General features: G+C 38.6%; 1 protein-coding gene across 1 annotated transcript in view; it reads left to right on the top strand.

The window, feature by feature from the left end:
* LOC124595268 (DNA topoisomerase 3-alpha) overlaps positions 1–26,045 on the top strand; it is a 181,940-nt gene that overhangs the window by 110,329 nt on the left and 45,566 nt on the right. The window contains exons 10-15 of the mRNA XM_047133942.1: positions 3,015–3,219; positions 3,299–3,570; positions 5,774–6,031; positions 10,668–10,812; positions 23,292–23,762; positions 24,305–24,439. Of these exons, the coding sequence (XP_046989898.1) occupies positions 3,015–3,219; positions 3,299–3,570; positions 5,774–6,031; positions 10,668–10,812; positions 23,292–23,762; positions 24,305–24,439 (1,486 nt within the window). The remainder of the gene's footprint in view (positions 1–3,014; positions 3,220–3,298; positions 3,571–5,773; positions 6,032–10,667; positions 10,813–23,291; positions 23,763–24,304; positions 24,440–26,045) is intronic.

Below are 26,045 nucleotides of genomic sequence, written 5' to 3'. Positions count from 1 at the left end.
TTACAGAAGGAGGTTTATGGTTAAAAGTAAAAGAAAATAAAAATAGGCTGGCCATTCAGTTGTAGCAATGTAAAGTTATTCTTAGTACTTTGTTACTGAATTCTGTTTTGGCTATTTGCAGAGAGTGAGGAGGTGAGGGGGGGGGGGGGGGGGGGCAGAAACTGAAGCAATACACAATAGTGGTCCAACGAAATCTGAACCAGCAACTACCCTTGACTTAGATCTTGAAGCGATCATGGCACCATGGACCAAACATGACACTGCGTTGTTTTGCTCTCTGCCATTGTTCTGGAGGTAGTTAACACAGACAATTCACAACATGAAATATAAAACCAGTTGAAATTTAAGTGTGGAATTACCTCCCTAGGACCAAAAAATTAAATTTGCTAGCTGGATGTCACAAAAACGTAATGACTATTCAGATTACTTCATCAGTATAAAAAGAGAATATTACAAAAATTTAGCAGGATCACTTGGTGTCAGTACTGAAAGGTTTTGATGTGCCTAACATCGTCAGCTATATTGCCAAGTCTCAGCTGCACTAACTATGCACTATGAAGAACTTCATGCACAGCTCACAGTGTCCTCACTGCTATCCTCTGCCTGCTCAGTCAGCCCTAAGTGGGACAGCGCTACCAGATGCTGTTCTCAGGGACAGTTTCAAACCAACAGCAGCTATTGGGACAGTGTTATTACGGAAGCTGTTGAGATTAAATTAGTGAGCAACTTTGTAAACATGGATGTAGGTTTTTGTTTAAACTCGGCTTGGCATCCTGCTCTCTACCTTGTCAAAAAACAGAGGGACAGAGTCAATGTTACCTCACCAGCTAGTTCGTAGTCTTTCACTATCGATACCTCTGACTTTCGTCACCTTTAGTGGCACTAGAGTGTGTGTGTGTGTGTGTGTGTGTGTGTGTGTGTGTGTGTGTGTGTGTGTGTTATCTTTCCTGAACTACTCCAAGAACCGAGGTTTTAAATTTGCTTGGACATCACCTGTCCATTGCAGTTCGCGCCTGGAAAATGGCGGGGTGTACTCCCGCCGAAATATCGGCAATCGCTGTAAATATTACCTGGCTGAATGCCCGTAAGTTGTTTGAAAAATAAGATAGTGTGCACTGTTGGCCTCAAACAGAGACTGTATCTGTGTTTGGTCTTACCTCATGCACAAATGAGGAATACCGCCAAAATGTGCACATATTATGGATAATTGAAAAATACATCCATGCCACAGAATAATAAATCAGATTGTGAACTTACAGGGAAAAACTGAATTTATGACTATTGAAGCAGAAACAAAACAGAAAAAATAGGCAAAATAGGCACTTTCATATGTTTTTACCCCCAAATCTATCATATGTAATGCATACTAACAAGCATTTTCATTGCTTCCATGATTTATCCTGTCTTGTTTGATACTTAGGCGATGAACAAAATACTGTTTCGTGTCACTCATAGTTCCTTCATATCTTTTCAGAGTCTTTCTCATGTTTTGTTGGTGAAGTAAGTTGGTATTCACAAAGCAGACCCCTGTGGCTACTCGTGCGAGGCTGCCAGGACACATATGACTTGGAGGGTTAGGACTCGTCACTTGCTTGTGACAGTCAGAAGCTCAGTTAAGACAGTTGTGGGAGGAAGTGATAAGATACAGTTTTTACAACAAAGTTGGAAATGATTTCAAAATTATCTATCGTTTTAGTAAGTGAGCACGTTACAGCTCTGCAGACAAGGCACTGCTGCAGTTATCACTCTCTCATTACCATAATCATAGTAGAGGTAGGTAGCTCTCAACGTGAAAAATTAGAGTAGTGGTAGCTTATGCATGAAACTAGCTTTTGTATCTCTGCACTGAAATTATATAACACAAGCGTTAACAGCCCCCTCACACATCGGAAAACTTTAAAAATGAAGACTCCTAGATTAAATCTAATAGAATGCCTTAAACATAAATAACCTGAAACCAGACATTAGAAAGTATCTAGAGATAACACTGCATAAAAACCAAATACCCTTGCACCTCTCCTCTGAGAACCCAAGGTAGATGAGCACAACAAGCATTTCACTATATAGCTGCCCCTAGCACAACTAAGAGTTGGCAAAATAGTTGCAAATATTTGACAACCTGTGATGTGTATTTACTTCCGCCTGTGGTCCTGAATGGTTCCATTAAATTCACATGGTATTCTCTTTCCACTTTGATGACTTAAGCTACATAATTATCATGAAAGATGAGACACTGAGACAAAAAATTTTATTTTTGGATTCCAGGAATGCTGTACTTCACATAAGTAACAATTGTTCTTATATTTATTGTTCAGTTATGAGGCTCACCCACAAATATCATGACAAGAAAGGCCAGCACCCAGCAGCTTGTACCACACGTCTTGTGATCCTAGGGTGGCATCAGTTCTCAGTTCTAATCGTGGTGCAGACCAGTGCTCTCTAGGTTCATATTTTCTATTTTATTTAATGGAGGTGCAAATTATTAGAAGAAATTCTCTAACAAAAAGTTTGAAGAAAACATGTCCTCACACGAGCTTGACCCAGCAAGCTACGTTAATGGCCTTAGATGTCTGTTTTGCTTGTGTCTGTGTATGTGCGGATGGATATGTGTGTGTGTGCGAGTGTATACCCGTCCTTTTTTCCCCATAAGGTAAGTCTTTCCACTCCCGGGATTGGAATGACTCCTTACCCTCTCCCTTAAGACCCACATTCTTTCGTCTTTCCCTCTCCTTCCCTCTTTCCTGACGAAGCAACCGTTGGTTGTGAAAGCTAGAATTTTGTGTGTATGTTTGTGTTTGTTTGTGTGTCTATCGACCTGCCAGCGCTTTTGTTTGGTAAGTCTCATCATCTTTGTTTTTAGATATATTTTTCCCACGTGGAATGTTTCCATCTATTATATTCATACAATTAAATCATTTTATTAATAATTGATTATTGTCATTGTTATAGTTATAATGTAAGTTGTATAGTCTCATTAATCAGAGTTTTGATAAATGTATTTGTTTTTGTTTTAGTTCGTGGCAAGTGGCCTGATGATAATTGCAAGGAATTACTTGGATGTTTATCCTTATGAAAAATGGAATGCCAAAGAAATACATATCTACCAAAATAATCAGAAATTTAAGCCAACAACAATAGAAATGGTTGATGGTGAAACCAGCCCACCTAATCTGTTGACAGAAGCAGATCTCATAGCCCTTATGGAAAAACATGGCATAGGTAAAAGATAATCAGAACCCTCGTATTTCACTTAGCTCTCCATTTTGTTTTGTTTAACCATAAATTTCAATTCCATCAGGGACTGATGCAACTCATGCTGATCATATAGAGACAATAAAACAGCGATCCTATGTTGGTCTTGAGAATCAGATGTATTTTGTGCCTGGTTGTCTGGGGATGGGTCTTGTTGAGGGTTATGACTCAATGGGATTTCCAATGTCGAAGCCTAATCTGCGTGCTGAGCTGGAAATCGACCTGAAGAGAATATGTGAAGGAACAAAAGACCCAAAACTTGTGCTGACAGAGCAGTTAGCAAAATACAAAGAAGTCTTCCGAATTGCCTTAGAACAGGTACTTATTATGGTATTGTTGCTAATATATTTGCCTCATTTATTTTTAGTTAATACAAGGAATGATTCTGTTCAGGACTATGTTAAACTTGCAAAGAGACAAATGACCTAGCTGATCAGTACTTACCTTCAGGAAGTGCAACTCCCTGTATAATCAGTACAGACACATAGTAGCAGTAACAGCACTACTAGATTTCAGAACTTCAGAGAGCAAGTGATTGGGGGAAGCTGGTCATGGTAGGTCGAGATTTGGGAGAGCAGTGGGGAAATGTCCTTCAAAATCCAAGCTAAAAGAAACCCAACTTCTATGTGGAGGAAGGAAAACTAACATGTTGGGAGTCCTGTTAGTTAATGTTGTGTGTTTCCGTTGAATGTAGTGGCAGTAGCACATCATGAAGGTAAGTGATGATGAAGCCGTCTGTTTCTTTCTAATTTTATTTTGTTTGGGTTCAGTAATATTAATGTTTTTAATGAAATTTGTAAATTTCACAATGTAGTTAAGTGTGGCATAAAACAATCTTCCAGAAAATTTTTAAATGACATGTTATCAGTCTGACCACAATAGAAATGTAATTGAAATTTAGCACAGCATAATCATTCCATGCATACTGATGTTACTTTACCAAATTGTGACATCAGTGTGACTAGAAAGTTATGAAGTTTGTACATTTAGCGTACTTTTAAATGACAATACAGAATAGAAATTACAATGAATGAACCCACATGAAGTGAGTTTGACAGTGGAATGTCGTTGGAAATGATATGAAATCAGTGAAATACTCAGTGAGTAGTTTCACCAACATAATATATTAACTATTTTAGGTTTCATTTTACATCTTTGTCAGTTATTTCTATTAGAATCAAAAACAAGTTTCTTTGTCCACCATTGGATGTTACAATAGTCCTTTGTCATTCAAGATTATTATGAAATTCTTCAATATGCAGTACCGCCTGACATAATCAGTCATGCTAAAAGAGAAATACAGTCTGTGAAGTCTGCCTAATCTCCAGAAGTTGTTATACTGATCCAAAACTATATTTTAAGGTATCTGTGTCAGAGTTTCCAGAATCGGTTCCAACACTTGCAAAATTATATAAATTTTAGAGATGACTTCCGTGTACGAGAGTGTGGTGAGAAGTAATGTCTTTGAATTTGTTATGTGAAATCTCTTAAAGCTTTTTAAATAAAATGAATGTTATTAAAATTTTACATCTGTATTCATTACATTTACATCTTTTTTCCTCAACAAAGTCACCCTGACAAAGAAAACATTTCTTCAATCGGGAGACCAGTTTGGTGAGATCATTACTGTAGAATGTTTGACTATGAAAGTGAATTCCTCAAGGTTGCTGTTTAAGTTTTTGAAACCAATAAAAATCGAATGGTATTAAGTCAGTAGTGTATTCAGGATGATCGATATCTAGATAGATAGATAGATTCATTACATTTACATCTTTTTTCCTCAGCAAAGTCACCCTGACAAAGAAAACAATTCTTCAATTGGGAGACCTGTTTGGTGAGATCATTACTGTAGAATGTTTGACTATGAAAGTGAATTCCTCAAGGTTGCTGTTTAAGTTTTGGAAACCAATGAAAATCGAATGGTATTAAGTCACTACTGTATGCAGGATGATTGATGACACTGAACTCAAGGTGCTGGATTGTTACAGATGTCGCAGTGCTTGTGTGTGGCACATTCCTGCTAATCTTCAGTACCAATTAAGCAGTCATTGATACTGAAGTTCCAGGAATACATTTCCACCCCATTATAAGTAAAATCAGAAATTGTGATATGTATGTTGTCTGTCTGAAGAATATTAGACACCACTTTACAGTAACTCAAGAGTGCCATGTACAAAAAATTACATTGTTGTGAAGGGATTTGGGAACACTGTTTATTCATGAGAAAATTATAAAACCATCTCTGTAACCCCTGAAGCCTTGTTTGTTATACTAGTAATTAGAATTTTGTGTATAATACATAGCACAAGAATATTGTAGGAGGAAGGTAAGGGAATGTCTTTATTTGATATTGTATACAACAAAGAACACAGATACAAAATAGTATGCCAGTAGATAGTCATAACTCGTAGTATAAATTGCTACTCTTTCCTAATAATAATGTTGTAATGATCAAGAATGTGTTGAATGTTCTGAGCATATTTATTGCTTTCGTAATTATATCCACTTATATCTTCGGCAGGCAGCTAAAATTGATGAAGCATTAGGAAAAAGTTTTAATGAACAGCCTCGCCTTGTTGAGGAAGAAACATCCATAGGACATGAAGGAGCTAGTGCTGTTTGCAAATGTCCATCATGTGGTCTTGATATGGTACCAAAATCACGCAGAGATAATCAAGGCTGGTACATTGGTTGTATGGGCTTTCCTGCTTGCAGGAATGCTGTTTGGTTACCGTCCTGTGTACAACATGTGGAAGTTAAAAATGAGCATTGTAGACAGGTAACACTGCTTTGAATTGCAATTAGTTAAAATAAACTTATCTCTTCTACGGTAAAATAAGTATATTACTGTCATTGGCAGATAATTAATGAGAAGGGGACCTTCTCCTTAGAGATCAGTACCCAGTGTCATCTTTTGTCTGTTAAACTAATAAAATGTTACCTTCTGAATGTAATTTTCAGCTTACTACTTTTTAGAATCTAATTTTCATTTTTGGTCCTCTTGGTCACAAATGTTTCTAAATATTTCTTGGAAGCTTTGCCATCATATTTGTAGGAAAAATGAAATTTATATCTTCTAAATAATAGATAAGTTTTATCTTATCATATATTTCAGCCTACTTCAACACAAAAGAAATAGGATTGCTTCCGTTACTAAGGAACTATTCATTTAAGTTTGTTAGAATGGGACTGTATTTCAACATAGAACTGTGTTTGTATTCTGTCACAAGTTTCATTAAAATTGATCAACTCATGGCAGTAGACAAGCAGTTTACTGAAGATACATTCTTACATTCCACTGTAAAATGTTATATATGAGACCAGACACAAAAGAAACAAGATATTTGCGCAGAATTTGTGTACTTAAGTAAATATGTTCAATTAGTGGTTGTCACTGTCAAAGTAGGGCTCACTTGAAGCTACACATGTGTGCATTCATTCCTTCTATTGCTCACAACATAAGAATTACTCACTAAGTGGAAACTTGATAGCAGAATATCATACATCTGAAATAATTTGACCAGTATTTAGAAACATTAATCACAAACAGAAATGCATACTGCATTCTGCTCACAGTTTAATGAAAGTATGACAGATCAGTCAGAAAATTCAGCTGACTGCTTGCCTCAAATTTACAGTGTGTTGAGTCATTTTTGGATGGATGAGAAAGACTGAAGAAGAAAGGCAGTAATGTGGTGAAGTATTTTTCAGCTTAAACTTGAGAGTGGTATGGAAGTGAATTTGGACTGTGGTGACACAGAGCTCAGAGACGAATATAGTTATCATAGCAGTACTAAGGAAGTGCCAGTTTGGAAAACAAAGAAATTAAATGCCAATCAGGAACATGAGAAGACTGTTTACTTGAATGAATCATATAATAAATGATGTTCTAAAATTATCATTGGTTCCTGAAGGCAGTCCAGGTGAATGGTAAAACACTTCTTTAATAAGGTCATATCTATTTTTAGCCCCTGCGCCTAATTCTGCAAACACACACACAGTATTTAGTCTGTGTCCTGTCAACCCATTACTTCTTTTTGCAGTCTGCACTGTAAAGATCTTTTCTCCCTGGTTCAGTTCAGGTACTGTGCTGTACCTCTTCACCAGCTGTCTGGCCTACACATCCAATTTTCACCATTGTTCTCTATCCTGTGCTGCTATTCAACAATTGCATAGTACATCACATCAGTTGTGAATATCAATGCTGGCATTTAAATTGAATATTTAAATCTGGAAATATTTGAGTTTCCCGTCTTGCAAGTCATATCTTAAAGCACAGGGTGCAGATCATTTTTTGGCAAAAATGTTTAGCTCCTTATTACCAGAAAGTCAATTAGGGGTAGAAATGAAATCCAGATTATATTTGACAAGTTGTGTGGTGTGTAGATTATGATTTGTGGTAACACCCTATGAAAGCCTCCAGTTCCATATGAATGAGGATCCTTTTGAGTTTTGGAGTAGTCTTCCTAATACAGTCATCTGGGATACATTTTTCGGCTGTTTTTATCCCTTTGTGCAATTTTCCATTCATAACTTGTGCCACACCATGACTGATTGTCATGTTCTTTTGAAACTGTCATTTTTAACATGTAATCACCCCATCACTAAGAAAAGTTTATTAATAATGAGTGCCTATTTGATGTGTAATAATTTTTTTTATTTGTAAATCTGAAGCTTTATTTCAGTTGGAATGGGATACGAAATTGTGTCATGTAAATTCCAGCACAGGACCTACATTGCAAGACGTAAACACTCTGAGTATTTTGTCTGGGACCATTACCAGGTGTCATTTTACTTCATCTCTGATGGAAACCATTTAACTGAATCTGGAAGTCATGTTTTGAATTACTTATTTCTAATGTGTACCTGATATTTTTTCCAGTCTCCATGAAACACTTTGTGATTCACTATACTTTTTTTTTTATAAATTCTGGAGCATATAGAAATGCGTTACCAGTTTGCCTACCTCATGACAGTTACATAATTTCTATAATCACTCCAGTCCATCATGAAAGATGCAGCAAACATTTTCTCACTTGTGTTATCACTTAACAGTGACTTCCACCCAGTGTCAAGCCTTAAGCTCTACTGACCTCTACAAACTAATGTGAAGTAACTGTAAAAATTTTTGACAGCTATATGGTAACTTTGGGTCAGTAGCGGAACACTTTTGTAAGAATATTAAAATATGTTATAAGAAGATTGTGGAGAAAAATTAAGAAGAGCAGTGTCCAGTTTAATGAGAAAACTAGAAAGGGATTGATTAATGAGTAAAACATAATAGCTGTGTGAAATTAAGTGTCTCCATTTTTCTTTTTCCATTCAGTGGAGATATCCTGTACCACATGTCTTTAAGTGTTCATCTCTCCATCATTATTTATTTTTTGTACTAGATTGCTGTGTGTGTGTGTGTGTGTGTGTGTGTGTGTGTGTGTGTGTGTGTGTGTGTGTGCGTGCGTGCGTGTGTGTCCGTCCGTATATCAGGCCTGGCCAATATTTGCACTCTCAGATCCCAGAGCATGCTTGTGCTCTGCAAGCGCAAGGTGTGTGAGCAATACACCTATATTCTGAAAGCTGTCCACGTGGGAAACATAGGACGACATATTTGCAAAACTTCTAAGAGGCAAATATTGCAGCATACTTTTATAAGCAGGATTTTATCACTAGTGTGTATTTCAATTTCTTTTTCTTTCTACCAAAGCAATACCTTTCCTACTTAATTCAGTAAATACATTGCACAGTGCTAATACAATAAGGAGAACTACTAAAAGCTTTACGTACAGGCAATTAAAATTAAGTTTTGATGTTTATACATTTATACACATTTTGATTATTAGCGCCTTAAAATCTGTTAAACATGAACTTTAGTGGGATTTTGTCAGTTTCATTACTGGAAAAACCATTTGCACACATACATTGAAATGACTTTAGCAGCTTCTCTGTGCAGTTGCGGATATTACTCTTGATGTAATATTTTACGGGAGTCTTGTAAATTCGTGGATTGTAAAAACAGGTCATTTAGCCAACTGCTAAAATATACACCTGTCAGCTGAAGTTGGAGGCTATAGGAAGTACATCAGCAGCTTAAAGTGAGAATGTGACAACGAAAACAATCAATTATTGACAAAATTATTTAATTGAATAGATCAAAAATCTACTCAATAAGCAGCAGCAGAACACACACATAAAAGATTGTTGTAATTTGCAAGCTTTTGGAGCCAGTGGCTACTTCTTCAGGCAGAATGGTTTGAAGAGGAAGGAAAAGGACTGGAGAGGTCTAGGAAAAGGTGTAAATTTTGGGAAAGTAACCCAGAACCGCGGGTCAGGGGAGACTTACTGCATAGGATGAGAGGGGAAGACTGATCATCCCATACGGTAAGTCTCCCCTGACCTGTGGTTTGGGTGACTTTCCCGAAATCTACCCCTTTTCCTAGACCTCTCCAGTCCTTTTCCTCCACCCTTTTTCCTCCCCCTTCTACCCTTCTGCCTGAAGCAAAAGCCACTGGCTCCAAAAGTTTGCAAATTACAACAATCTTTTATGTGTGTTCTGCCACCACTTGATGAGTAGATTTTTTATCTATCCAATTAAATAACTAAAGTGGGAATGGGTTGGCAGATAAATCGTAATCAGTCTTTAGTTATAGAAAGTCATAGAATCTCTTTGACAGCTCAGTGAAATGTGTCAATTACTGAAATGTAGTCAATCATGTCTGGTCCACAAATGACTGCCTTGAGTTTTGGGAAATGTTCCATGTCATCAACGTGAAGCTGTTTCTTCCATAGAATTAATTTTTGTTTGATAGCGTCTCTTTTGTCTACCATATCTGTTTCCAAATGAGTCTTCTCTTGCATTAAAGATTTAAGGATTTCAAGTAATTGGTGATGTCGACCATGAAAGATTATGTCATTGTTCTGTTTACCCTTAACTCAGCTTTTTTCCCCTAATTGCCGCCTTACAGTGAATGTTTTTGTAGCACATAATAGTGCGATGGCATATTAAGCACGTTGCATGGCCTTCAAGCTATATGAAGAGTAAAGAAATTTCCATTCAGTATTGAATTATGTGATCTTTCCACTTTTTACTTTTTTGGGCAAGAGTATAGTATTCCTAATGTAGAATGCAAATCTAATTTAACGCAGTTGGCATTGTTAGCAAACTATGGTAAGCCAATAGTCTTGCTGTAGCATCATCCGGCTGCAGCCTTCCTTTTCCTTTACCACTTGGCCCCCCAATCCCACTCACCACAGTGCTCAGAGAATGAGGCAGGAGTGTGGTCAGAGATATAGCAAAATGCTGTTTGGCCAGGTCTGCTATATATGTTGCATCCGACAAATTCTGTGTACTTTCTTACTAGCTTAGTTTTCTTGTTTCTCTAATCTTAATTATTCCAATTTGTAATTAAAAAATATTTCAGTGTGGGCCAGATGTAAAATTGGTGCACTTCAAGTTTAGCCAGGATAGAGCAAGAGCATATTATGGATCTGAACATACTGGCTGCTTAGGAGGCTGTGATCAGCAGCTCTTAGAGCTGTTAGATGTTGGAGCCATTACAGCATGTGGTAGGTGCAGCTGTATCATAATAAAGTTCAGTATAGTAATGTGTGCAGAAGCAGAAAATTGAAGACAAAAAGAGGCTGAACTACCTCTACTCCTACTGTCAAAGCTGTAAGTAGTGCATGTGCATATATAAAGGAGCAGAATTATGTTTGTTGTTTCTGTTGTGATCTTCAGTCTGAAGATTGGTTAGATGCATCACTCCCCACATTATCTGTCCTGTGCAGGTTTCCTCATCACTGAATAACTGCTGTAACTTAATTCCAATTGAACCTGGTTACTGTAGTCAACAGTTGTTTTGTTCCTACAATTTTTATCACCCAAATTCCTCCCTCATACCAAACTAATTATTCTCTGATGCTTCTTCATTTGTTCTTTCAACCTATCCTTCTTTTACTCAGTTTGTACACTAAAGACCTTTTTTTCTCCACTCGACTCAGTACTTCTTCATTTGTTGTCTCATCTATCCATTCTTCTTTAATACCACACTTTCTTGTCTTTACTGTTTGGCTAGAAATAGGAATACAAAAATGTGGTATGTGTTATACTTTAATCTCCTGATTTAGCTAAAGTTTGAAGACACTATCCATTCTGTTCAACTGATTTTTCATTTATAACAATAATGTAAATTTCTGAACAGAAATGCATGTAAAATAAGAGAAAGGCATCCTCTCACCCATAGAGGATTAATGTGTGGTACACAGAAACATGCGATAGAAAACAGTTAATACTAGCTACTGAGTTCTTGCTTTTTTTTCTATTAAGAGTACCACAGTCATGCACACACTCGGACAGCCAAATGTACAAGCTAGCAGTGACAGTTCCTTTGCCCCCTCTATCAGAATTAAGATGTCATTAGCAAACCTTAAATTTTTTGCATCTTCAAATTTTTTTAATGAATTCCTCCTTTGTTTCCTTCACTGCTTTCTCAGTGGATACACTGAATAACATGGGGGTAGGGTATGACTGTCTCACTCCCTTCTCAGCTACTACCTCCTTTCCATGTTCTTTGACCCTTACAACACAGTCTGGTTTCCGTACAAGTTTTTGCTCCATTTACTGTATGTTGTTCTTTGTAATTTTGAAAACTCAGCACTGGGGGAGGGGAAACCACACCCACACCATCAGACTAAGTTTCCAGGCCAAGCTTATCTCAAGTAGAACAAAAATAAATTGTGATTTGGACTACTACTTTTTATTTTCATAAAAATCAATAGTTTTCCACTGCTTGACCAAATACTTTTGACCTTGTACTTGTAGGTCCCACATATTAAGAATCAATCTGAATGTGGCAGTTAACGGCACTTCAGACTTCCTTAGGAGGTTCTTGGAGTTATGTCATTTGTTACAAATACACCTTTTTATTTACATGCTTTATTCTATGCTACAATAAATTTATCATCTACACACAAATATGTTCAAGCATTTATTACAGATTGTTGACAATTGAATGTGTATTGCATAAAGAGAAAATAAAGCCAGAGATGGTGACAAATAAGAATACAAAAATATGATGCATGTAAAATTTTAATTTGCAAATTCATTTAGTGTGGTGTATTGCGGCACCAGTTTCCATCAAGATACAATCTACAACTACTGTATCATATACTACACAAGCTTCCAGGTACTGTGACTTCATCATCTATTTAAAAGCAGAAGACTGAGAGAAGAGATCCAAGAACATTTAGCTAACTGAAAATATCTCTTCCTTTTGCAATGTTCTGCTGGTTCTTGTTTCTGACAAAATGCGCTACCATATATTGCACTCTTGTTTACATTCATTACATGATACAAAGGTGCTTTATCAGTTGTAACATCACTACTAACAATGTAGGAAAAGATAGACTGCTACTTACTGCAAAGAAGACACATTAAGTTGCAGACAGACACAATTAAAAGACACGTACACAAAGCTTTTGGTCACAGCTTCTTTTGCTGATGAAGGCTATGGCCAAAAGCTTTGTGTGTACTTTTAATTGTGCATGTCTACAGCTTAACGTGTCTTAACATATCAATCTATATCTTGCTACATTGTTGATATTCCTATCTGGAGTTTCCATTGTTTGAAACATCACAATTGTGTTGATAAGGACTAAGTCCAAAACGGGCTATTTTATTTAACAGATTACATATTAGTGAATGTATAACAAGTTTTCTCTTGTCCCCTCGATATTATGGGCATTGTCATTCCCATTCTTCCTTTATGGTGCGCATCATATCTTTAAGGCAGGACTCGACAATGTGAAATAAACCACCTGACCCAACAACAGGTACCGCGAAAGTAGTATGATGTTAATCATTGTCCTGGCTTACAGGTAGCCTGTGTCCATCCATTTCATGATACATGCTCATAAAGAAAACGTACATCAAAACAGTAGATTATCTAATTCATTACAGAAATAAACTTTTTATACTGTCGATCATCATTTGTTGGTTTGAGAAATGCTTGTGCAGCACATCACTTCTCCAAAATGATATGTTACACTACACTTTCCCTCTTGCCTCCAGTAACTAACACAGATCTTTTTGGGGTGGAAAGGTTGGAATAAGATCCACTGAGTCTTGTTATGCCAAATGAAAAACTGCGTGAGTAAAAGCAGTGGCTAAATTAGCACTCCAGCTACTGAAGTGGTGCCAAATTAAAAGACTTGCACCAGACTGTGTATCACACTCTTATTTTTCGTGTTAGTCACTTTTATTATTGCACCCATCCCTTATTATGGATCCCTTACCCTCTTCCACACTGATTTAGTAATCTCCTTCTATGTCCTAAACAAGCAACCATACAACCATCTGTCTGTGGTGGAATATCACCAGGTGTGGCTTCTAAACTAGCAAACACATAAGCAATTTGAGTCAGTGGCAATCTTACCTTGCTGCCTCAGACATCAGAAATTCTTTGCACTGCACACACTGCCGGTGTACTCTCTTAGCAGCCATTGTAACGAGTTAGTTAGTTACCAACATCATAGGTTCCACAGCCATTGTTGCCGGACATTATTGGCAAGTGCAGATATCAAATCCCTGCCCCCTTAAAATGGGCACATAATGGCGAAAGTGCCCAGGTCTATGTATTAAACTACATTGCCCACTGACACACTACAGGTGAAAGAATCCCTAATTCCTGTAGTCTTTGTAATTCTGCTTTAACTACTTGTTTAGTAGCAAATGGCAAGTATGGCAAAACTTCGGGGTTTGCAGAAGGCTTAAACTGAATACGCCCCAGAAAATCTCTTGCTTTACCCAGTGTTGACTCAGACAACAGTTTATGGGACTGCAAGAGCGACTCAAGGTTGTGAAAAGAATTACTGGTGACGCCAAATTAATGTTGTCAATAACTTGGAAATCAAATGCTGTAAAAGTGTCCAACCCAAGAATATTTGACAAGGAAGCAGAATTGTCCACTAATAATGTTGTTTGTTGTTCCACATTCATATATTATGCCACCACAAGCAAGACTCCTCAACGAAATTTGTTGTCAACTACAGGAGACCACTGTTCTGTTGACTATTTGTAACAGGGAAGTACCCAGCTCATGGTATGTAGCTAAACTGATCATTGAGGCCGTATCCCCAGTATAGAGTTGAAACTCGACTGAGCATCCAAAAATAGACAATTGTGGCACAAGCTTATGAGCCACTTGCCAGATACATGAGCTTGGCATGGAAGGCGCTTGGCTTGGGGACTGTGTTAACAGTTAGCTGGTCGACATTGAAAATGTTAGCTGTGGAACACAGACAGCAGCAATTTGGTCCTTGCAGTTGTACTTGAAAGAAACTTTATTTAAATGCAAACATTTCCTCTGCCGCTTATGTTGGGTGTAGCAACTGGAGCAAGCCCTACAATCTAAAGGACTACCTGATGCTGCAGGAGGACAGCCTTTACTGTCTGCTGTTCTGGACCAGAAATTGTGATGACCACTTCGCCTTTTGTGTGAAGGTTGGTTGGACGACGGTAAAAACTGATTCCTAGTATCTACCTTATTTATTAAGTTACTTAATGGAGTGGTGCCAAGACTGCTTTGTGACCCTCAAGGGTGGTCTGGGATCATCGGCCTCTAGGGAACGAGATCCTGCTGTGTCCACTGACAACATACTACGGGAAAAACAACAGTAGTCCACTTCTGCTAAGTGGTGCTCATTGGCAAAGGCTTCATGGGCCAGCACAGACAGAGCTCACACAACTGTGCCACATCAGCTGGAGATGGGTGAGGTGGCTCTGAGGCCTTTGCTTGAAATGACTTATTTCTAGCTATTCGGATACTTACATCACAGGTAATGGAATCCACGTAGGACACACAATGCTGATTACAGTCAAACTTACAATCTCTAGACACACCAAGTAACTCTGCAAGCCATTCCATGTACAATTCATTAATGTGCGGTTGTCACTGATTTAACGTGAGACGTGTGGCCACAGCATGCAATTTATGCTCAAAGTATGCAGTCAGTGCCATACGCAACTCAAATTTCAATGAAGTGGAGTCCATGTGCAAATAAAGCTTTTGCACCAGGTTTATAAGTAATAAGAAGAAAGGATGAGGGCATTAATATTTACAGGGTCACTAGCATTTCTTTCCTTGGAGTAGAGCAAGAAAAGGTTCAGCTGGTTGTCCCACTTCTCCGAACATACAATAAACGGCCCAAAAGCCAGACGGAGCTAGGGAAGGTGGAACCTGTTGCTGCAGTTGCTCTCAAGATGTCAAAACCTGCAGAAGCACAGTATGTTGCTATAGTTGCTGCGGCTGCTGCTGCTGCTACTGTTGTATTTGCAGCATTTGCTGCCATTATTCCATAAATCAGTTCTCAGTGATGGTACAAAACAACCATTGTGCGCAAGACAGGGTTGTCACTACTTTTACAACACATTTCTGGGGTATAGGTTTAAAAGTAAAAATTCACAGAATAATGCCGCACACTGCCCGGACCGTACCAAATTGTCAACAGAGAGAGATTCTAATATCTGCAGAACTAAACCAACTGAAACTGTACACAAGCCAGAAATGTCAACAGCACACATAATATTTCAAGAGAGCAAACCGAGAGAGAGAGAGAGACCCCTCAACAAGCAATTGTCTGTGTGTGGTGGAATATCAGTGGGTCTGGCTTCGAAACTGTCAAATAGACAAGTGAACTGATCAAATAGACAAGTGAACTGAATTGGCAGCCACCTTACTTTGTTGTCTCGGACAGCAGAGGCTCTTTCAAATACACATGGCATGGGTTCACCCTGTTGGTGGCTGCCATAACCAGTTTGCTGGCTGCCAGTATTGTCGTAGCGTTATGGATACCAAAAGAATTACTGAAATAATCAGTGTTGTATTCTAATCTCATATGGTTCAAAATTACTCTCAAAACACTCCTTTATTTGTATGTACACATTCTGTAATGAATTGCAGGTGCAGAAGAAGTCCAAGCTTGTCACAGCTGCTATCTGGTTTTGTGTCATGTGGTATTGCAAAACTCTTGTGATATTTTGATTTTAATCCCTGATTTGAAACTGGCCTTTGGTGGAATAACGTGTCAGGCTACATGTTACCCGCTGATGTATTAATCATACCTGTAGCAGTGCAATGGTCTTTTTCCACACTATTACGGCATGATTTGTGATTTTCTGTCCAGCAAATAAAGTGGGGTACCTGGGTGTAAAGTTCTGCAATTTTCAGTTTTTCTGATATTGTGGTCAATGATAGGTAGATTTTCCCACAATTTCAAATTGAAATCATGGATTGGATTTGCAATTTATTAAAAGAAAGATGAATTTTACCCCACAACATGGGGTAAAGTCCCACATTGTGGGTCTTTGCCCCATTTGAGATAAAATTGGATAAAAAAGGATGTGTGCATAATAAGGACACTTGAAGTAACATTTGTAACATTGTTGTATTTTATCAAAGTTACCCAATACTATGTTGAACTTAAATATCTCATAAATTTGAGCATAATGATTAAAAATACCTCTACAAAAAGAGTACTTTCTTCCACTGCTAAGTTTCTAAAATTTCTGGTGCCAGAATGCGCCTCTTCAACCCTATGATCCCCCACCCCTTGCAATAAAATATAAAAATCACAAGTTTGGTTTCTGAAAGTTGACCTATATTCTAACAGTGGTGTGGGGCAGGGAAAGAGGAAAATATGTTGAGTGCCATCGGCAAAGGGATGTGAGGAGAAGGATGTTTATGTATCAGCTCAGAAGGCTACCAATCTTAGCCCGTGTGTGCATTTGATCAGCAGCTGTGGCATAAATTGTGACACAGAAGAAAGATTTCATGAAAGCACATTCTACAGACACACACATTCAAACATTCTTTATATTATTTATTTCTCTTTGACACATATAAAATGAAAGTTTTCTGGCAGTCATAAACAAAACACAATAAACATGAAGGTTACTGATATGTACCAATCACAAGTTCAGAACATAGCTTGACTTATATTGGGTATACTGACTGAATGGATGGTGCACACACACACACACACACACACACACACACACACACACACACACACACTACCTTGCCCAGTGCCATTGCCCACACATCACATGTCTATCCATTATCATGTTCGCCAGGATGGTGCAGTAACAAATTGTAGTACATAAACATTGTGATTTAATACATATACACTACTTTAATCTCTGGTGCCAACTTGTTCCAGTGAGTTAAAAAAAAATTCCCTGGTAGGTGTTGGAACCCTATTCCAGTTGAAATTAAGCCCCTCTTTCTTCTCCATGAAAGGAGCGTTAGTAGGGCAACCGGAAAGATTTCAGTTGGCTGAGGCTGAGCTTTCTAGGTAGCTAGTAAACATTGTACTTTGTTACGTCCTCTGAAAAAGTTATTGCATTAAGGAACCATGCTGTGCTCATCACTGTGCCTTTCGCTAGTTTCATTATCATATTGTCGATGGTAATGAAAGACTCTTCCTGTGACTCAGTAAATTTGTAGGCTCCTGGAAGTTGTTTGTGAAATACACCTTCTTAGCCTTGTTCTTGGTATATTGAAACTATCTTGGCCAGAAAGAGCTGGAATGAGTTTTTGGTTTTTCCCTATACTTTTCTCAAATGAAGTCAGTGTGTGATAGGGAAATCTGATTCTTTCTTGAAGTCCGAGGCGGTGGTTGTTGTTCTTGTTGTTCTTTATTTATAGCTGAGCTGATATCATGATGTGAGAAGTATGAATCTGATTCCGAAGATTCTGGCTGTTTCGTCCATACTAGATCTTTCTTCCTTAATAGCAAGCTTTTATTTTCCCCTGTATTCTTCTTCCATTCGTTATTTATTGGGTGTCAATGTTAGAAGCACAGATTTCTATGCTTTGCCAGGACATTCCCCCTAAATCTTTATTTTAGACAGCAATATTTTACCTTCAAGTATGATATCACCACACAGTGTGTGTTGAATGTCATCTTTACATGGTTTTCATTGAAGAATTGTCATCACATTGTTGGATCTGTGGGGATTTATTCCAAATACCTGCAAGGATTTGCCTCATTTCTCATTTTCTGACAAATGCACCATTGCTGATTTTGGGGACCAATTGGAGCAATTATTTCCATTTGAAAGTGGAGCTTAAACAAAGTTGTGCAATCCAGTAATTCATTTAATCATCTTTTCAAATTATGTCTTACATAGTATTCAAGTAAAGCATCATAAAAGTTGTATATAAGTAGTAAAAAATGGACCTATCTCATGTTCTCACCTCTGGAACGATCTCCCGGGATGAACCTTCATGAAACAGTGAGCTACAATAAGACAAACAAGCCACCTGGTGGTCGACTCCTGAATCGATTGCAGTCAATTCAAAAGCTAGGTGTGGGTTTTTACCCCAGACAGGACTTTGCCCCCATCTACCCTACTTCACATGGTTTCATACCCATTTTATTACATTTATTTTTCCTAGTGTGGCATATAGTGTGTGCATCAGAACACAACTCCAAAGATCCAGATTTCAATACTTGGTCAATCCAATGATTTTTCTGTCACTTCACACTACTTTGACTTACAGCAGTGATTTGGGATTGTGGAAAATGCTGAGTATCATTATTGTTTGGAGTCCGTGTTAAACTGTTGTCTGCCTACAACTGGCTGGATGAATCAGTTTGAAGGTTGGAGGAAGGTAAGGGAATGCCACAACCAATAGGACCTGCCTCATAAAGAATTGGTGTTCAAACCAACTTTGGGTTCTGGAGAGTTTTATTGTTTTATTCTTTCTGATCCTTACTGTTACGGCTAATTTGGAAGTACTTTTCTGGGAATGTTGTTATGCAGAAGAGTGTGCCTCAGTGAAGTGTCTGCAGTGACACACTCAGTCTAAAGCATATTTTACACATTGAAAACCTCTCCATATTTTCATTTGGTTCAGTGCCTGCCCTCTCTTTGTTCTGTGGACTACACATTATTATTACAGTTTAATTTTGTGTGTCATCAAGTAAACATAAAACAAACATAAATTCTGGAAACATAAAACATTTTACTTGCTTAAGTATAATCTGTAAAGAGTTTGGCTGTTCAAGACAATTATCTAAAAAAAAAAAAGGTTTTTTTTTTTTTTAAGTCATTAAAGTTCCTAAAACTTTGTGTGATGTAAAGTTCATGCATAGCTGCTAAAGATAATGTAACTAATGAATCTTTGTATTAGGGATAGTTTACCTCTCCTTCATAACTTGTGTAAGAAATGTGTTCTTCAGGAGAAAGAAATGCAATTTTCAAGTAATCCAAAATGTTCTGCATTCACTGTGGCAGGAGAACACACATACTGTCCTTCTCTCCAGGCTTGTGTGGGTTCAGTACTCCTGAGATGTAAGACATTTGACATTGAAAGAAGTAGTGCTTATCCAAGGATAGAGTCTTTTCTTACTTTGTGTGCTTTTTGTGACTATAACCTGTGCAGTGGAGTCAATAAGACCATAAAGCAACTTGAACAGGGAAGATTAATCCTGCCCTGCAGCAGACAGAGAGGTAATTTCCATGTGATAATTAGCTTCCATCTTTTATTTCCAGTATAGGTGCAGTATATGATCAGTAAATAATCTGTGAAGTCTGTATCCCTTTCTGTTTTGTTGTCAATGTAAGGATTAATATATTTTCAAGCTTAGCCATTTTTATACTTTTTTCCAATTTAACCATTTTAATCCTTGTTCGAGCTCATTCTTCTGTGAATAAAATTGAGTGTGTACTAAAAGAAATGAGAATAAATATGTCATCCTTGTACTTTGTATATGTTTTAAGTAGAGGTTTAGAATAGCTTGCCTTTCTCCTCAGTTCTGATCAGTTTTCATGCACTTTCTTCTTTTTGTTGCTCTCTCTGGCCAAGTAATAGTTTTAAAATTTCAAGTATAAAATGAACATCCGTTTCTGTCAATTTTTTTCCCTTACACCAGGTGGGAAGTGAACACTTCTCCTGCAATTTTTATAGTACAATCAAACCATCTAATTACTATGTTATGTAGCCAACTTCAGTGACTTTCTCACGTTACATTTGGGAAGAGTGCAGTTCATATCCTAGTCAGACCATGCTGATTTAGTTTCCCTTACTCATCTCAAGAAATTTGAGAACAGTTTCTCCAACAAAGATATGACAGGTTTGCTCTGCAATCCGAGTTAAAGTTATGCCTTTGTAGTCTCAATATTGACAAAAGTTGATCTCTAATTTTTCTTGCTTCCAATCCAAGGTATGACAACAAATGTCACACTGATCAGGTGTGAATAAATATCATAAAGTTTGCAGATTCTTTTCTGTATTTTCAGTTTCAGTATTTCTTGATAATTGTGGCTGCTTGGGTTTGTGCTGGACTACAAATCCAAAGGTTCAGAGTTTGATGCCTTGTTGGTCCCATCATTTTTTCTGTCACTCTTACTACATTTGCCTCTGGCAATGATTTGTTAATGTGAAACATGACAAGCTTCATGTGGTTTAGCGTCTGCGTTAAACTGTACGTCCCCTTATAACTGTGTCAGTCAGCTAAAAGTTAAGAGAAAGATGAGGACACACCATCTAAAACAGAACCATATCTAGTGAAGTACTTTGGTGGTAATTTTTTTTTTTTTTAAATTTCGTCTCCTTTCATGACTTTGCCTATTGTTTTTTTTTCTTTTTTAATTTCCAATCATTTCTTTGGATCATGTATCCACTCCACCAGACTTCTCTCCTCCTCAAGATCCTGCAGTTGTCTGCCCCTCATGTTTCCTTGGATGGTATAATCCGCCAAACCAACTTCAGACTGCAACAACATGCCATACTTCACCTCAAAAAGCTATCCCACCTTCTCCTAAACTATCTCAACAGTGGTGTTTCCCTTCCTGTTCCTCCGCAGCTCCCCAAACAGCCACACTGTCAACCACCAATCTTCTCCTACAAACTGAGCTTGGCCAGCCTCCTTAGCATCCCAGACCTGTAATAACTCATTATCACAAGAACCAGTCACAACAGTACAGTGTTCTCAACCTCTCATCCAAAGTACTCTCTCCTCCCCCCCCTTCCCCCCCCCCCCCCCCTGCATTATCTCTATTATCCAAGAGCCTTGCTTTCAGCCCTAAACCTGCATTTAACCACGCTGCTTTGGTGATGGACCTACTTTCCTGTACATGTAATGTCAACTGGAAATATCACTTTGCAGCCCAATCCCAAAACCTTTCCAACAGCTAACATGACATTGAACCCTGCCTTGAACAGTTCCAACCACAATCCTAGTTTGATCCACTACCACTAACTCAAAATCAGCCCTTACAAGCTTTCCAAGAATTCCTCACATCCAGCATTGCTTCACAACGTTTCCTCAGGCCCTTACAACATGACCATAACCTGTCCTCTGCAGAACTCCAGGCCTTACATTCCCTAAAAGCTGATGACCCCATCATTTACTTCCCAGCAGACAAAAGGATTTACCACTGTGATACTTGACCAACAGGAGAATGTTAGCAAAGGTCAATTCTGGTTGTCTGACACCTCTACATACATCATCTATATACATACCCCACCCTAACGATGCACCCCCACTTCTTACTACAAACCAAATCATCCTGGTCGCCCTATAGTTACTGGCTTCAGAGCACTACTGACTGTATATCTGCCTTAGTTGATCAACACCTACAACCCGTAGTACAAAGACTCCCCTCCTAAATCAAAGATGCCAACCATTTCCTAGATTGTCTGAAATCCGTGCTCATCCCCTCCCACCATACACCTTGCTGATCACCATTAATACCATCTCCCTCTACACAAACAACCCCCATGTATATGGTCTGTCTGCTGCTGAATATTTCCTCAGTCAACACCCACCTGATTCCAAGCCTATGATATCTTATTTGCTCTCCTTAATCAACTTTATCCTTACTGACAATTACTTCACCTTTAAGGGGCAGACATAAAAACAGATAAGGGGTACATCCATGGGAACCAGGATGGCTCCTTTATGTGCCAACCTTTTTATTGGTCACTTGTAGGGGGCTGTTCTGGTTGCCATAAGTCTTCAGCTCCTGGTTTGGTTTAGATACATTGATGACATCTCTGCCGTATGGACTCATGGTGAGGCTGCCTGTTAAAATTCCTGGAATCTCTAAATAACTTCTCCCAATTAAATTTCACATGCTCCTATTCTGAAATCCATGCCACTTTACTTGAAGTTGATCTCATTCTCACCGAAGGCCAGCTACGCACTTCCATCCACATCTAACCTACTAACAAACAACAGTATTTATATTTTGACAGCTGCCCTCCTTTCCATGTTAAACGTTCCCTCCCACACAGCCTTGGGATTCAAAGCAAACGTATTTTTTCAGAAGCAGACGCCACAGAAATACTACACCATCACTCTCACTTCAGCCTTCACTAGATGTAATTATCCCAACAACCTAGTTCAGAAGCAGATTTCTCAGGTCATCATGTCCAATCCTGTTACTGCTGATCCCTCCAAAATATAACTTCAGAACACACCACTTGTCACTCAGTACTATCCTGGTCTTGAATGTACCAGTCTGTCTTTCTAAAATCATGCGCTGAAATGAGATGCATTCTGTCTGCAATTTTTGTTCACCACACTTAGAATAGCTTTTTGCCACTCTCCAAATCTCTGCAATATCCTTGTCAGACCCTGTGCTCCTTCTGCACCCATCTCCCTACACATCGCTCCTACCCCTGTGACCATCCCCACTGCAAGACTTGCCCTATGCACCCTCCTACCACCACCTATTCCAGCCTTGTAACTGGCAAAACATATACTATCAAAGGGAGAGCCACCTGTGGAATGACACATGTCATATACCAGCCGTTCTGTAAACACTGTCCGGCCTTTTACATGTGTGTGTATTCCCCTGCCGTGGCTTGGTGAGTAGATTTTTTATCTATCCATTTACATTATATTGTAACTAATTACAAATGTGTTTTTTTGCTATCGAGCCACGCAGTTTCACTGTTTCCATTTGTTACATAAACAAATAATATTGTGTGCTTTTATTTTATTTAATATATATGCAATAATTGTTTTTGTAGGGCAGAACACTCCAAGAAGTACAGTTAGCAGATCATTTGACTCTGGTGTTGGTACATTCACACAAGGAGGCCGTACCCAGCAAAGACCATCACATGGAGATAACAGGCCACCTTCGCAACAACAAGATAATCCACCTTCTAATTTTAGTCAGTCCTTTCAAAGAAACAATAGGACAGTTGGTTCAACAAGTGGCTGGGCTACAGGAAATGCAGTGAGTGCAACAGTCTCTGCAAGAAACCCCAGAGGTGTTAATAGCGGATCAACTTTTGTGAGTTTAGACAGAGACAACAGTCAGTCTAGAAACAATGAAAATCCTAGAAGAAATGTGAACTGGGGTGGACAGTCTTTTGTCAATCCAGCAACCAGAAATGACAATAGAAGCAGAAGTGACAGTGGTGATAATGCAGTTATGTGTGGTTGCTCTGTCAATGCTATATTGCTTACAGTGCGGAAAGAAGGGCCTAATACAGGTAAAGAGTGATTTAGAATGTGGTTTTTGTAAAAACAGTGGATACAAATTAAATAAAACTAGACATTTCTTTGAAAAGAAGTGAGGAAGAGTGTAATCTTTCGATTATTATTTCTTCCCTGTTTACATATTTCAAACGATGGAAAATCCAAGAATGAATGTAACAATATTATGAAAAGGAAAGTTGCTACTCACCATATAGCAGAGATGCTGAGTTGCAGATAGCCACAACAAAAAGACTGTTCTAGTGTGGCTGCAGGTGCCTTAGACTGCACTCGTGTGTGTGAGTTGCGATTGCGTGTGTATGTGTGTGTGTGTGTGTGTGTGTGTGTGTGTGTGTCTGTTGTCTATTTTTGATGGAGTCCTTACAGCCCAAAAGCTTTAATTGGAACAGTCTTTTTGTTGTGTCTATCATGACTCAGCATCTCTGCTGTCTGGTGAGTAGCAACTTTCCTTTTCATAATACTGTTTACTTGTTTGTTGTAAGGTTTTCTTTGTCTTTCTTCATGTAAAGCAGTCACTCATTTGATTTATTTTTATCAGGACGCCAGTTCTATAAATGTGGAAACCCAGCACAACAGTGCAACTTCTTCATTTGGGCAGATGAGGCTCCTGCAGAGATGCCTGAGGAGCGTAATGTGAATTCACCCATGTGGCAACCAAATCAGAATTTCACAGGTAAATCATTGTCATTTAAATGTTTTGTTCGAACATTTTCCTTTTCAAAAATTTGTAAAATTATGAAGTCATTTAGAAAATTCCTGGGTCTCTCTCTATCTATCTTTCTTTCTCTCTCCTCCCTCTCTCCCTCCCTCCCCTTCTCCCTCCCCACCCCCCACCCTTCCCTCACTCTCCCCACTCCTCCATCACTCTCCCCCTCCCTCTCCCCCCTCCCTCTCTCCCTCCCTCTCCACCTCCCTCTCCCTCCCCCTCTCCATCCATCTACATTTTTGTGACTGACTACAGTGTGCCATCCCTGCGGATTGACTGACGTGGGGAGTTATGTTGGACGGAGTGAGACAAAGGAAGAAAGGAGTGGGGAGCAGGAGGGAGTATTGAGGAATGGTGACTAGTAGCTGGGAGGGAGAGGAAGCAGATGCACATGATGTGAGTGTGACACTGGCTCTAGTGAACTAGCCTCTGCCCCACACCCACCTCCACCCCTACCTCAGGACTTACTTTGCACCAACGCCCCCTTCCTCGCACCCCCCTCCCCCCTCTCTCCCCCTACAACCCACTCTTCTATGTCCTCATGCTCTGTGCACAACTCACCCTGCCTGTGGCCAGAACATGGTTCTACATACCTATCCAATGGGTTCTCCGTACCTATCCAATGCATCTACTGCCTCTCCCTCCCAGCTGTCAGCCACCTTTCCCTTACCGTATCTCCCACTCCCCACCTCATAAAATGACTGTCTGAAAGTTAGCAAAATTCTCAGTCTTGTTTATGTGTCTTTCAGTGGCATAGCACTTCTACTACGTGGTAGGTTGTTACCTGGATTCCTTAAATTACTTCCTTTTGCTTGGTCAATTGAACTTCACTTTAAGAGAACAAGTAAACATTCTTGTTTTACTCTTGCAGTGGTAGTCATCTGTGTAACTAAAAAGTGCTTTATAATCAACCTTTTTCTTGGATATTATAAGCAGTAACTTCTTATAATCCAGGTCCAGAGCCTCTATAAAAACTTTAAATGATGTCATTTTTACCTTTGGCTGTTTTTATTGTGCTATTGAAGTTTTGATTTTGTGTGCTGCTGTCAAGCACCTACAAACATAATGCTATGCAACAGAAAAACATGACTGCAAGGAATTGTTATTTTTAACATATTCTGTGCTGTAACAATTGATATAATTGTATAAGCCTGTGAATATTAGCATATTGCAGACTTTGTTGTACATACTGTTATTTTGTATTATTTTTTCCTGGTTTGTTGTGTTATATGCTTGTAGACGTGTGACTCTGGCACATAAGTGGACACTACAATAGCATGATAAAATCAGTTACAAGGAGAAGTGGAAAATGATGTCATTTTAAAAAAGATTAGAGCTAGCATCCAAGACACTCAAAAATGTTGCGAAAAGCTTATAATAAGGAGACTTTCTAACAAGATGATGATTGGTGGTACAAATGATCATGTGAAAAATAACAAATGGTGAATGATATGACATTAATTATGCAACATCCACTAACACTTGCACAAAAGTTTGCTCATTCAGAATCTTTCACTCGGTATTAGGGCAAGAAGAAAATTTCTCAGCCTAGTATTTTAGCGTGCTCCACTAA

This window comes from Schistocerca americana, chromosome 2, assembly GCF_021461395.2.
Source record: "Schistocerca americana isolate TAMUIC-IGC-003095 chromosome 2, iqSchAmer2.1, whole genome shotgun sequence".
Taxonomy (NCBI): domain Eukaryota; kingdom Metazoa; phylum Arthropoda; class Insecta; order Orthoptera; family Acrididae; genus Schistocerca; species Schistocerca americana.
This window is presented reverse-complemented; position numbering and strand designations above follow the sequence as displayed.